The sequence below is a fragment of the Antennarius striatus genome, chromosome 17, assembly GCF_040054535.1.
Source record: "Antennarius striatus isolate MH-2024 chromosome 17, ASM4005453v1, whole genome shotgun sequence".
NCBI classification, from domain to species: domain Eukaryota; kingdom Metazoa; phylum Chordata; class Actinopteri; order Lophiiformes; family Antennariidae; genus Antennarius; species Antennarius striatus.
In genome coordinates this window covers 8,734,773-8,749,210 of record NC_090792.1, presented here as the reverse complement: position 1 = coordinate 8,749,210, position 14,438 = coordinate 8,734,773, and the positions used below count along the sequence as shown (strand labels likewise).

At 44.6% G+C, this 14,438-nt stretch overlaps 1 protein-coding gene across 2 annotated transcripts; it reads left to right on the top strand.

The window, feature by feature from the left end:
- Positions 1-6,937: 6,937 nt before the first annotated feature.
- Positions 6,938-12,902, top strand: nt5c1ab (5'-nucleotidase, cytosolic IAb). Of its 2 annotated transcripts, none has more exons than XM_068339257.1 (7): positions 6,938-7,072; positions 7,153-7,321; positions 8,217-8,384; positions 8,578-8,707; positions 11,494-11,616; positions 11,713-11,897; positions 12,276-12,902. In XM_068339257.1, the coding sequence occupies exons 2-7, from the start codon at positions 7,304-7,306 to the stop codon at positions 12,645-12,647; spliced, it is 996 nt and encodes a 331-aa protein (XP_068195358.1). In that variant the 5' UTR covers positions 6,938-7,072; positions 7,153-7,303; the 3' UTR covers positions 12,648-12,902. The 2 variants fall into 2 exon arrangements, with proteins under 2 accessions (XP_068195358.1, XP_068195357.1); XM_068339256.1 differs by having other exon boundaries at positions 8,217-8,441.
- The last annotated feature ends 1,536 nt before the right edge of the window (positions 12,903-14,438 follow it).

The following is a 14,438-nucleotide window of genomic DNA, read 5'->3' as shown; positions in this document are numbered from 1 at the left end:
CTTCATAGGTGGCCGGACTGAAGTGTGTGATCGGGGTGGGACTGTGGATAATCGATGATTTGGCTGATTAGAGAGGAGTCTGATTTATGCATCCTCCTCACATGCGAATGTAAAAAACTGTTTCATTAATATATTTCCTATTTCAGCACATACAGTATTTTCCGCACCAGAAGGCCCACTGGATTATAAGGTGCGCAGTCAAGTTTGGAGAAAATCAAAGGCTTTCAGGTGCGCCTTATAGCGCGGAAAATGCTGTACATGTCTCCGACCTTAAACTGGGATGTGTGATAATGTTTTGCAGAGCTGCATGTTTATCTAGCTTCAGTATCACACAGTGTCTGGGAAATCCCTTCACTGAACAGCTGATTAATGGACTAATTTTGTGATTCACTCCAACCAGAGAGGATCAGAGCTGCTTTACTTGTGGCCATGAGAGAGGAAAGTCTTCTCAGGCGACCGTTTCAGCCTTCGAGGCAGCATCGGATTGTTTGCCTACCACTAGAATTGACTTAATGACATAACTGTGTTTGTTGCAAACAAAGCATCACCTCAGAAGCTGATGAGCAGGTCTCATGTCTGGCAGCTCTCCTTGGCAAGACTGAATACCTGCTACACTGGTCATGCCGGGACGTCTGGCTTCTAAAACCACCATCACAGACAAACAAGTGTACATCCACAGGTTCGCTGGAGGAACAGTTAAACTTTAGTTTGTGACCAACATGTGATGTGAAATCTGTGTTCTTGGAAAGTGGGAGGACGAAACAAAATATTTCCCCCCAGCTGTTGACGTAATGAATCTCTTTTCATTGCCTTATGCTGCACCAGGAGAGAAAAACGCAAACACACACACACACACACAGGTACATTGAGCAAATATTTCCAGCGTGTTAACTGGTCGTGTTCTGACTGACCTGGTTTGTATACCACGTATGTATCACATGTTTACACAGTAGGGTAGAGGAGGAAACACGCTGTAAACACACAGCAAAGGTTTGTGATTCTAGCAGACTGAGCTGGTACTTATCTGTGACATACATGTGGGAGAATGTAGGACATATGAAAGAGAGATGTAACCTCATAATCTCCTGTGTGGGAACGAGCTGAACACACTCGTCTCCTGCCAGGAGGCTCTCTGTGACGTTGTGTTCTGAGGAAATTGTAGTCAGCTGGAAGGAGAAGCTGACTTACTGCTGTCCCTCCTTTACGCAACACGCACATTTCCGTTTAACCCTCCGGGACACGGGGTCATACCAGCTGGAAGTCTTAGTCAGCATGTTTGACAACTCCAACACTGAGGAGCTGCGAAAAGGAACACAAGTCTGGGTTCAGGGTAGAGTTAAAGCATTTTTTAACTCTCTGACTGACATGCAGCAAAAAACTGATGCAAATAATACACACATTTGCCTGTCAGGGTGTACACACACACACATACACACACACACACACACACACACACACACACACACACGTGCGGTGAGAACTTTTGCTGGTTCAGTTTTCCATCTGTGCCTCCTGGCCTGTGTTCCATCCTGCTTGTGTCAGTGGAGTGTGTGTGATCCTGTGTGTGTGATCGTGTGTGTGTGATCGTGTGTGTGTGATCCTGTGTGTGTGATCCTGTGTGTGTGATCCTGTGTGTGTGTGATCCTGTGTGTGTGATCCTACTGAAGCCGTTAGCCAGCCGCCGACCAAACAGCAATACTCAAGAAATGCCGTTCTTTCTTTTCATCCCTCTTACCCCCACTCTTCCCTGACCCTCACACCCCCCCCCCCAGCTCTAGCCTCTGCCCTCCTCCCAGGTACTTATCTCAACTATTTACTAATCTAGGTCAATCTTCTTCTTCTTTATCTGCTGATCAGGCTCCCCATCATCAGGCCAGTGTTACGTAACGGAGCAGGCTGTCTGTTCCACTGGGCAGACTCATCTGGCCACAGCTGACTGGTGTTCTCCCTTTAACCTCAGCCGCTCCAACAATCCAGCCTGAAGCCAAATAAACACACGAGGTGTGACGGGTTCCTGAGCGGCAGTCTTTCCGCAGCACGACGGTACTTGTTGTGCATTCTTTCCTCTCACCTCGCTGCCACCTTTCCACAGTGAACCGCCTTAGATACTCCCGGCCCTTGAGCCGCTGAGGTCAGTCATCAGCCACTTTGTGTCAGGGGAGCAGGTCTTTCAACTCTCCTGTCTAATCTGGAGCTAATCCTAATCCCGTTAGCGTAAACACCGGTGCCATCTGGGCTCAGACGCATCGCATCTCTGATTATAATGAACCCACGAGCAGTCAGTAACCGGCGCTGAACTCTCTGACCCGGGGTTAAGACACAGCCACGCTGAGAAAAACAGTCCAACTGTTTGTCAGGAAGCAAGCGAACGCAGCATCAAAAATACTAAATAGATGTTTGTCACCAAACACAGGAGCAGAAGATCCCCGGTGTGTTCAGGGACCGGCGCCGGGCTCCGGGGGCTCTGCACACTGGAGATGTCAGAGGCAGCCTGGGGGAGTTACTGTGGTGCTGGTTAATGGTTAGGAAGGGGGAGGGGGAAGGCCTCAATGGGGACAACACACACACACACACACACACACACACACACACAGTGCCTGCTGGATGTGTGTACAGGTATGATCGTGTCTTGGCGTTGAGCCTGATTCTGGGTTGAAAGCACAGAGTACATGAGGAGGAAACCAACAATTAAAAAGTGAGCTCTGTGAGTTCTGATTGGCTGACGCCGTCCCTACTTTACATCCATCCTTTATCAGTCACTGACAGTAACTGACATTAGTGCCCCCGGGGTTCTCACCTCCTGGATTCTCTCCAGCAATTTGGTGTAAAAGTGAAAAGAATTTCTGCTTTGAACAAAAGCTTCTTGAATGAATGTGAATAATGTGAAGCGGGTTGATTCCACTGATAAACACAAGAGTCTTTAAGGCTTGTTTCTACTTAAAGTACTGAGTTTAAAGTTTTGTCCCAATACAATTGTCCTATTCAGCACCAGTATGATGTTTGGAGCCAGTTCTGGCATTATTTTTATATTTCTCTAGAGACACCGGATCCAGACGCCCGTTATTACTGGTGTGACTGGTGTTCCACCCACTAACACAGTTGATACTGAACCCATTATTGTTTTTACTCCTTCATTTTAGTTTTAGTGTCCCCCAAATGGACAAAAAAGAAAGTTAACAGAGGGATAACAGTCATTTTATATTTCAGTTTATTAAATCATTGCTGCATATTTTTTATTTCATCTTGAAAATACAGACAGGAAAAAATAAGGACCAATTTTTAAAAAAATGAATAAATGCGTTATATTTAAAACCTCTCACACAACTTGGACAATGCATAAAGTAGATAAAAATGTTCCTCACACACGCACACACACCTTACATTCCATTCCAAACTAATTCATTGATATGGACCCTGCCCTCCCCACAGGGTTCAGTGCAGATCTTCCACAAAAACCGCTTCGTGCTCTGGGATACGTGTAGAAAACGACAAAAAACGGTCCCACAAAGTTGGAAACAAACTATGTGGTAAGATTCCCCCTTCACTGGAATTAACGCCTGACATATCTGCTCATTCAGCGTTTGTCTGCTGAAACCTGTTGCTGTGGGTTCCATCCACAGTGACAGTCTGAAGCGGGCCCTGTGGCCCTCCCAGTAAACTGCAGGCTTTGTCCCTGAGCAGATGTTCCTTTGTGAGGCTCTGTGGTGTAAGGTTGCTTCAGTTGAAGTTGGGACACTTGCTGCATCTTTTGAATTCAGCCCCATTGAGTCCCGTCGCCAACCCCCACCTCCCTCTGTACCCCTACAAGCTTCTCAAGGAGAGGCTGTACCCCCCCCCCCCCACATCCCCTTTAACCCCCTGCAGACTTCCAATCCCCCCCCACCACCACCACCAATACTATCCCCCGCTCTTGATCACTGCTTAAGTGTTAGTGCTCTTTGTCTCACGCTCAGCCAGGGCTTCAGCAATGAATCAACCCCCGACCCCATCCCAACACACACACACACACACACGCACACACACGCACACACACAGACTAACAAAAGTGAATTTACAGGCCAATTACTGCAGTGTGAGTGTAAATAAAGAGAGGATTTCCAATGAAATGCATTGAAATGCAGATGCACCTACGGAGACCTTCCCACTGTGTGTTATCAGATTGTCTCTTATCAGATGCTGAATGTGTAGAGACCTCCGTTTGTGCTGCATGACTACAATTCCTTCTTTTCAGGCCGCGTCTGAATGTGTCTGCTGTTGTCATTGGGTCTGAGTGAGCACCACTGTGGAGCTTATGTAATTATCAGTGCCCTGCTTCCCTCTTCCCCACTACAGTTCTGGGTGTGTGTGAAACTTTTGAGAGAGGCTCTGTTGTAAGGCCCTAGGAAAAACACAGGCAGCACTTACTTCCTGTTTTTGCGTAGAGCCCATTGTAGGCAGGAAATGAGAGGAACTGCTGCTCTTGCTCTCCGACGGGTTGATTTCTTTACCTGATGAAAAGATGCTACTGCTAAGTCAGCTGCCAAACACTTACTATACATTGAGGAAGGTGAGGCCAATCCAGACAGTCGTCTCTCTGAAAGCCAATAACAGCAAATCAAATCATGTCATTTGAGCGCGGTGTGGACGCCGTTAATGGTCTGCGCTGCAATCTGAGCGTGTGACCTTCACACGGGCCCTCCGCACACGGCGGTGGACCACCGCCAGCTCTTATGTCAGCAACCAAAGGAAGAGTTTGTGTGTGATAGCAGCTTATATTTGTGTGCCTGAAGAATTTACGAGTCGAAGGTGAGGAAAGGGTTCAACCAACAAAGAACACCCCCACCCCACCCCCCTCCATTAGAACAAAGAACATGCCTGTGGCCGCTTTGAAGGACTGATTAAGGTTATAATCGTCATCTGACTGGTCTGAAGCCTTCAGGCTGTGTGTTTGGGGGGTGGGGGGTTGTGTAATAGGGACTAGGGGGGTAGCCCAGGCTGTTACCCTCTTTGTTCTCGCCCACTCCACTCATGCCTGCTTTTGTCTCCACCCACAGTCGACACTGAGCGAGCATTATCTCCATCCGTCTCGCGCCCGAACACCCATGATGGCTTTTCTTTTCTCTCTCTGTGGCTTCTGCAAGGTCTCTCCTTCACCTGGTGATAAAGAGGAGGTGAATCCAGCCGCTCAGGTCACCCCCCAGCCTCCTTCTTTCTCTCTATCCTCCTCTCTGTAGCATTTCCCGCCACTCCAGGGTGCAGGGGGAGGAACAGGGAGGGGTGGTGTGGTGTCACAGACGGCAGAAAGAAGAAAGGCTGGCTCTTCTGAGCCTCGCGCCAAATGCAGACGTTATTTAAATCAGCTCAGTGGGTGCGGCCCAACTGTCTCCACATCCTTTTAACCCACTCAGAACACAAGACACACAAAGACAGAACCTTATTATTGATTAATGTATAATTGATCAACAGACACAGCAAAAAGTGAGGTTTTTTTCTCTCTTAGTGAAGCAAAGTGAAGTCATATCAAGTTTTTGCTCTTTATAGAATTAGAATGCAGAACTTCTGTTTCATACTGACACACTTTACCAAGATGTTTTTATGAAAATGAATTGTACTGATTCTGTGGTAAATGATGAAAATATTTGGACTGAAAGGGTTTGGGCTTAAACCCTTAATTTTAGGTTATAATAAAATATACTACATACTCCAATAGTGAATATCCCTTGGCTCACAGTAGAAAGTCACATAGCTATAGTTTCAAGAGACACACACACAAAAAAACCCTTCTGGTTTTCAGCTGAACTTCCTTTCTCAGTTCCTCGGTATACAGTTTGTCTTTCACATCCTCTTTGTCTACAACCGCTGCAGGGATGAATGAGGCAGTGAAGTGATGAAGACTCCACCAGGGAGCTGGGAGGGCTGGCTGTCCTCTGCCGCCCTCCAGTGGCTGTGAGCATGAATTACAACAAATGACACCCAGCTTCAAACCGCACTGAGGAAAGAACCAGCTCCAAGGAAACATTTTGATTTTTAATGCACTGAGAATTTAATAGGGTGAATTATTCCGTGTTACATTTGACAGCTTTTCGGACACTAATGCAGGCTTCAACTTATGTCAAAAGTACTGTAAATGTTTATAAAGAGACAAAACAGATGTTATGCAAGTAGGTTTCTGCTCTGTGAATACACTGAATACACACAATGTTCAGACAGTCATTAACTGTCTCTGCGTCCGAGTCTGGAGGAATGAAGATATTCCCGCTGCGTCTGGAGCGTGTGGACGGATAACAGCAAAAAGGCTGGACTGTTTTTTAATAAATTTCTCACAATCAATCCCAGGAAATAGTTAAAAGCAAAAAATAATTGCTAATTCCAGCTAAAGTTTCATGTCAGTATCTGATACCTGGTGGAGGCGACGGCTCCAGCGAATCCAGTTCATCCACAGTCAGTCGTGTTCTCTCTATCATCCTTTTGTTCCTTGACGTCTGTTCAGTATCTTCTTTCTAGAGAACAAGGAACTGGTAAATGTTTCCAGCCTGCTTCTTGTGATGAAAGCAGAACTAATGTCGTTTGCTGTGTTCACTCATCTTTGCTGCTCTGCATCACCGACCTGTTCCTGATTGACACCGCAGGCCTTATTGGGACGGCTATCAGGCTTGATATGCAGGGTGGAATCCTCACAGCCAATCAGATTCTAGAGATGGGAGACTGACTTGCCTGGTAGTTGCCTGGCAACTGAGGCTGCTGCTTTGTAATTCAATCTATAGAAAAATCCCGCAGGGCGGTACATGGGAGGAGGCAAGAGGAAATAATCGTCAGATGCAGGGGTTTGTGAAAGAAGAACTCAGGGAGGACTCCATTTCCCACACTGCCGAGAAACAAAGAGAAATACTGGCGTATGATTGGTTGTTTAGATGACGTGGGATACAGTGCACCTAAACTGGTTTTGCAGTGTGTATCACGGCACTTTGATCTGAAAGGCATCAACCAGTCTTCACAGGCACAAAATCATCTGCTTCACTGCTGCCAGCAGGAATCAGAGAGAGCTGTGGAACAGTGGAGCTGGATGTGGGATGTCACACATGTGAAGCCACAGGTAAGAGGAAATGCTATCAGCTTTTTTCTCTCCATTACACTTTTACTCTGCAGCGTGACACTCCTTCTCATCCTTTTTAGAGCATCATGTTGAGCGACATCCTCCGCGAATGTCAGTCGGTGAGCATTTTACGGGAAACTCCGGGGAGGATGAGTCTGAACGACAGCCAGACTCTGCAGTGATCAGGCTCAACTGGAAGACACCGGGGGAGTCCTGAAGCCAAGAGCATCCATGCAGAAACCTAACCCAGTGAGTACCCCTACGGCCGACTTCTTGCAGTATCCACTTCCTGTCAGTTTCTATATCTGAGCAGAGATGCTCACATCTTATCTTGAGGCCTGCAGCTTATCGCTTCAAATATTTAAAGCCCATATAGGTTTATTATTTCCCCAGGGGTTAAAGATGACAAAATATAATGAATATGTGATCAATGACAGAAAATGAAAGCACTGACTTCTCACACTAGTGCAGTGGAACCAAGAGGGTTCATAGAAGTTTACTAGATAAGGTGGATGCTCTGCTGAAAATAATAGCAGTTGAGTTGAACAGGATATACAGGCTGAACTAGACATTATTTTCCATGGGAAACTGAGCAAATCCCAGCGGACTTTTGTCTCAGATCAGCTGTGTGGTTTCGGTATCTGCTGCTCATTGGTTGCCGATGTGCAGACGTTGAACCAACATATGGAAAAAAGACGCAGAAGCAACTTCCTGCTCTGGCACAAGCAATCTGTGTTGTATATGTGGATAGAATACAACATGAACTCAGGGGTGATGGCTGGACAAACACACACAGGAGTTGAAACCTGATCCACTGACATTGTTAGAATTAAGCTAAAGGTAAAGACAAACCAAACACAACAGCCACAACAAACAGCATGGAAACCACAAGGGGACAGACAGTTCAGTCTGTAGGAGTCAGTGAGCTGAATGATCCGACTCCAGCCATCAGGGGATCAGCTCCTTTTACCTGCTGCTACATGTCAGACATCTGCGACTAAACTCTTATTAACTTATTCTTTTCTCCTGGGAATCAGTCGGTAAATTTGTGGATTTTTTCTTTAAATAAAGGAGAATTCTCAATGAGGAACAAAATCAAACATGTTCAAACTGTCACCCCCCACCCCCACCCCCACCCACCTAGCCCCAGATGCACAACGCCATCACCATCGCCGTGTCGTCGCGTGTCCTCTTCAACATGGAGAAGGAGCAGCAGATCTACAAGCAGCGCGGTGTGGAGGAGTACATCAAGTACCAGGAGGAGCACGAACAGCAGCCCTTCAGCCCTGGACCGGCCTTCTCCTTCGTCAAGGTCAGACACGACCAAGAGGAAGATGCTGAGAAAGAACTGTCAACCCCCCACTGCAGGGTGAAAGCATGGTTATCAGTGTTTGGTGTTCGTTGGTGTCTGTGGAGGAGGTGGATGAGTAATCAGCATTGATCCCCACCCGCTCACCCACATCCATCATCACTGCAGCGATTGTCTCTTGTTCATGTGTTCCAAGGCTTTGGAGGCCGTGAACGCTCGACTCAGAGAGCTTTACCCCGATAGCGAGGAGCTGTTTGATGTCGTGCTCATGACCAACAACAAGGCGTATGTCGGATTAAGACTCATCAACACCATCAATCATCATCGTGAGTTCCTGACACAGAAACAAACAACCAACATTTATGATTTAGCCTGTACTTTAAAGCAAGGTAAAATTTTAATGTGGCCTAAAATTCCTTTGGTCAGTGCATTTGTTCCTTGTAGGACAAGAAAAGCAGCAGCGATCCTACGCACAGATGTTTTCACACAGTCGTAGCACAATTAGGTGAAATGTTGAATGATCCCCAAACATGAAGGAAAGTTAGGACTGATGGGATTAACCCACCCAAAAAGTCTGGTGGAAATCCATCCTGTAGGTTTTGTGTAATCCCTCCAACAATCCAACCAACCCACCAACAGCTGCTAGTGTTTACTCTGGGTGGAGGCAGGAAACACACCTGCTGGAGGTTAGTCTACTGGGAGACATGTCAGTCTGGAGCTCAGCACCATCTAATGAAAACAAATTGACGAAGAAGATGATTTGATTTCATTTTTAAAATCACGTTTAGAACAAAGAGTCAGAGCTTTTTCCTGGGCTGCTTTTAAATAGGGCCCATGACTTAAAAACACCATGATAAAACGGAGGCAAACCGTTTAACTTTAGAAACTTGGAGTCCATTAAAAACAGTGCAGCATCCAGGTCCAAGTTACTCACACGTTTGAACATGAAGCTGGCCACCTCTCTCCACGTCAGAACCGCTGGTCTGGTCAGAAACCGCTGGATGAACTGTAATCTGAACGTGGCTGTTCTGCTAGCCAGGTGGATGAGGCCCTGTCCCCCCTCCTCTCTTGATAAAAACAACACTCCTTGAGGCACCCAATGCAGCCCATCCCAGAAAAAGTTAACAAGTTTGGTCTGGATTTGGGCTACAAACCCTGATGGAGGGTCCATACAGGTCAAGCGGTGCCACAGCTGTGAGGCTACCAGATTGTTTATCACTAAAACTCGACCTCTGTACGACAATCCAGAGGAGCAACCATTTCCATTTCTTAAGTTTCCCTTCTGTTTTTTCAATGACGCCCTCCCAGTTCTTCCTGGTCGTTGTCTCATTTCCAAGGTACATACTGAGATATTTGAGACCATCAGTCTTCCAACACAAGTTTTGAGGAAGAACCGGGAGGTTGCCATTCCACTCACCAACAGCAAAGGCTTCACTTTTGGTCCAGTTTAGTTTTGCAGCAGTTAAAACATTGAATGAGTTTGTCAAACCCACCAGAACATCAACATCCCTTTGGTTTTCGATAAGAACAACAACATCATCAGCATAAGCAGATAAAATAACGCTCTCTCTAACACCAGGTAAAATCAAACCATCGATGCTTTTGCGGATTCTATAGAGGAGGGGTTCGAGAGAGAGTGCATAGAGCATCCCAGACAGAGCACAGCCCTGTCGGATGCCCTGCTGCACCCTGAAGGGGGCACACAAACTGCCGTTAAACTTCAGAGTACTCTCAACGTCACTGTACAACACCTGGATCTTGGCAATAAACTCGGTGCTGAACCCAAACTTCTCCATAGTTGTCCAGAGGAAGCTGTGCTCAACACGGTCAAATGCCTTTTCCTGATCTAATGAAACGAGACCAGCGTTTATACCCAATGATCTGGAAACCTCCAAAACATCTCAAATTAGGAAGACATTGTCCGCCATGGACCTGCCGGGCACACAGTAGGTTTGATCCTGGTGGATGACCTGCTCCATAGCTTCCCTCAGCCTGGTAGCCAAAGCCTTGGACAGAATCTTGTAATCGGTGCAGAGCAGTGACACAGGGCACCAGTTCTTGATGTCCTGCAGATTGCCTTTTTTAGGCAGGAGGGCAACAACCGCCCTCCAGCAGGACAGTGGCAAAGAGCCTGAGGCCAGACTATCGGTAAACACTTCTAGCATATCACGTGCTAGAATGTCCCAGAAGGCTGTATAGAATTCAACCGTCAGACCATCGATACCCGGAGATCGTCGTCCCTGCATGTTCTGCAGGGCAGTGTGGAGAAGAAGAAGACAGAAAATTAAATATGTAAATGTGCAACAAATGAACTTAAAACAGGGGATGTATATAATTACAACATGTAGAACAGTTTAGAACAAACAAACAAACAAACAAACAAACAAACAAACAAACACAAATGATTAGCTTAGTCATTGAAGGTATCTTTTAATAATGTGTTTACCAACAAGGACGAATTAGGACACTTAAAGCAAAATCCCGATCTATTCATATTAAATGTGTTTCTTATGGGAGGGGATGAGGGTCAGATTTGTTGTTGTTGTTTTTTTGTGCTTATAGTCAGTTTAAATTCTGACTCTATTCTCTGGATTCAAACATCAGCACTGACATCACACCGAATTCAATCCAGGATTCACATCCTTCATACTTTTTCAGGCATTAATTTAACTTACTGATAGATGGTTGTGTTATGAACCATTGTGTCACAAATTAGATGATGGCTGTGAGAACTGAGCTCAAGCTTTGACATCAGGTTACCTAAACCAGCGACAACAACTAGTAAACACTCCCTGACTCACTGTGAGGCTCCTGTGAGGGATGGAAACATGTTAGATATAAACATGATGGATGGATGGATGGATGGATGGTAGGTAGGTAGGTAATTAGAAAAACACTGTGGACTGGACGACCACGCAGTCAACAAATCCACTGATGACATCACAGAAAGGATGACCATTTAAAACTCAAACTTGTGGCACTACCACTGAAACATCTTCCTGAAAAGCACAATATTGATGCTGATCTTCTGTGACACTGGTTTACAGCATTGTGTTCAGCTGACCTGTGCATGTTTTCAGTCTTGTACTGAACTATTGACTCCTCTTTCCAGAGCTGGCCATTGAGCGCATATGTATGACCGGGGGAAACAGTCCCATTGGCTACTTGAAGGCCTACCACGCTAACCTTTACCTGTCTGCTGATCCAGTCAAGGTGCGAGAAGCTCTGGAGGAAGGTCAGTGCAGAGACACCTCTTACTGAGAAGATGAAACGCTCCCTCTGCATGCATTAAGATGTACTGATGAATGTCTGATTCCCACAATGCATTCAGGTATCGCTGCAGCCACAATGTTCACCCAAGAGAAGATGGCGGAGGTGTCGGAGATTCAGCTGCGAGTGGCCTTCGATGGTGATGCGGTCCTGTTCTCGGATGAGTCGGAGCGCATTTTCAAGGCACACGGACTACAAAAGTTTTTTGAACACGAGAAGACACACGAGAACAAGCCTCTGGACCATGTACAGTTTACACATCTATCAGTATCACACTGCTATCAAATATTTATTCAATTCACATTTACTCAAGGAATAGCTATGGTTATATATTTTTTAAATTCTATGTCATCATTTCTGGTACTTTTGGTAAAAAAGTCATTTATGAGATCAGGACACAGGAACAGGTAGAATCCAGGATGTGCACAGTGATGGATCATATGATGGTTAATGTTAAGCTTTAAAAAAAAGTAATTGGCTTTAAGCAGCTGATGGACAATGCATACAGAGCAAACATAAAGCAAATTTGTAATGAAAAAAAGAAGAAAAGATCCAACAATGACATGAATTTTAAAGTGTTATGAGCTACATGTGAATGTAGAAACGACTCCGTTTTTTCCACAGGGACCGTTGAAAGGCTTCCTGGAGGCTTTGGGTAAGCTCCAGAAGAAGTTTTATGAGAAAGGCCACCGCATGGACTGCCCCATCCGGACCTTCTTGGTGACGGCTCGCAGCGCAGCCAGTTCTGGAATCAGAGCCTTGAAGACTCTACGCTCGTGGGGGCTGGAGATCGATGAGGCCCTGTTTCTAGCAGGGGCTCCGAAGGGTCCTGTGCTTGAGAAGATAAGGCCACACATTTTCTTTGATGACCAGATGTTTCATGTGGAAGGGGCGGCAGAATTAGGGACGGTAGCGTGTCATGTGCCCTACGGGATAAGTCAGAGAGTTACCAAAAAGGGAGTTATGGACAAGGACACGTCTCCGGCACACGAGTAGCCTGGATGTCACTCTGCAAACAGGACTGAAGGGAAAATGTGAAAATCAGAAGAAAAGTTTTAAATTGATATTGACAATGTAATAAAAGCAGAGTATGCAGTACTAATCATGTATATGATTATAAAGTAAGACTATGTCGTAACATCAATTAGATTATTTATGCCATAATGGTCGATGACCTTTCAGTTCAGAGTTATTTTATTCACATCACAAATTCAGTGTGTTTTTATCTAAAAAACCAGAAACCTCTTACTCAGACAGAATTGTAATTAAGTATTTATTATTCATAAATAAATCACAGTGAAGCTTTTCAGTTAGTTATAAGTTATAAAAAGAAATTTCTTTTTGCAATATCATGAAAAATGTCTTTCACTGATTGTAACTTATGACCATGTGGAGCATCTAAACCAAAATCTTTTTTATGAGTGTTTTATTAATAGTCATGATATGTTATTATTAACTAGACAGGACAAACATTAGTCAGAGGGATTGTTAACATCCTGCTAACTCTAAATGTGTTCATGTTAACCATTAACCTTTCTCTTCACCTCTCAGCCAGTAACAATTTCCATTAAAGTAGTTTTTCTTCATCTCCCATCTAGAACTCAGTATCGATGAAGACATGTTCATGTTATCTGCAGTGGCTGATGTCTAATAACTACATTACATTTGTGACAGAACACATCTCCGTTACCAGTATGAAGCAGAGAAGGAGCGTGAGCACCAGTTAAAGCAAAGCTCCTATCGTCATGACAGCCCCCCTGAACCACACACAACTAATGATCACAGCCCTGAAACACATCCAGTACATACTGTGTTCTATAATGTACCCACATCTGTCTAAAGACAGTGCCTTTTTCTCACTACTGTCAGTATTTGTCTCAGTCTTGCATGCTATTGGTACAAGGTTTAATATGTTTGTACAGAAGGTCGTTGGGTCAAGTTTCCAGATATATCTCAAGTATAGAAGAGTATTGTGAAAATGATCATTTTTGCTTCTTTTTTTATTTATTTTGACAAAGACTAAATTTGATACGTCAAACATTTATTTATTTCCGCTGTGTTCAAAAGTCATGTTTGCTTCTTGTACCTGAAGTTACCAATCTGGTTGGTGTCTCCCTGGCTGGTTTGTTGTTTTAGTTATTTTGTCCTTGATGTGTGTTGTTACTGGTTCTGTTGCTCTTCACTATGGAAGTTGTACCTGCATGTGTAGTCTGGGTAATTCTGGGCTAAATCAGCACCATGCACTGATATGCAATTAAATTGTTTAAGAGTGAAATTAAGATTAAAGTACTATAGAAAACATAATTCCCTGTCGTTCCTCCCTCATTCAGTGACGTTCTGATCCATGGAGCTGCAGTAAATGTCTTCCACATCAGAATGATCAGTCACAAATCTATTTTTAACAAAATGTCATCAGTATTTTTTAGTGATGATGTCAGGTATGATAGTGTACCCAAACATCACCATCACACATGTTTTGAGTAATTAGCATGTAAAAAGCAGAATAACATTGGTTAAATAGATGCAAAATATATGTCTGCCAAAAGACTACCTGCATCTCCACTCTGGTGATAACTGTAACTAAAAGAAGATAAAAGAAGAAGAAGCAGGATTTACGTCTGGTTCGATCAAAGGTAATAAAGTGCAAATATGTGATTTATTGTTATTATGGGAATGCATGCAGATATCATTTATTTAAGAGAAAGGGGGGGGGCAGCACATTTAAGCTTCTAACTTATGGAGGACAATACATTATTTTTATGACTTGTTTATTTAGCTCATATAAAC

Coding starts and splice junctions, on each gene's coding strand:
- nt5c1ab (XM_068339256.1), top strand. Junction 8,708..11,493: donor CAACACCATCAATCATCATC/GTGAGTTCCTGA, acceptor TCCTCTTTCCAG/AGCTGGCCATTGAGCGCATA. Junction 11,898..12,275: donor AGAACAAGCCTCTGGACCAT/GTACAGTTTACA, acceptor TTTTTTCCACAG/GGACCGTTGAAAGGCTTCCT.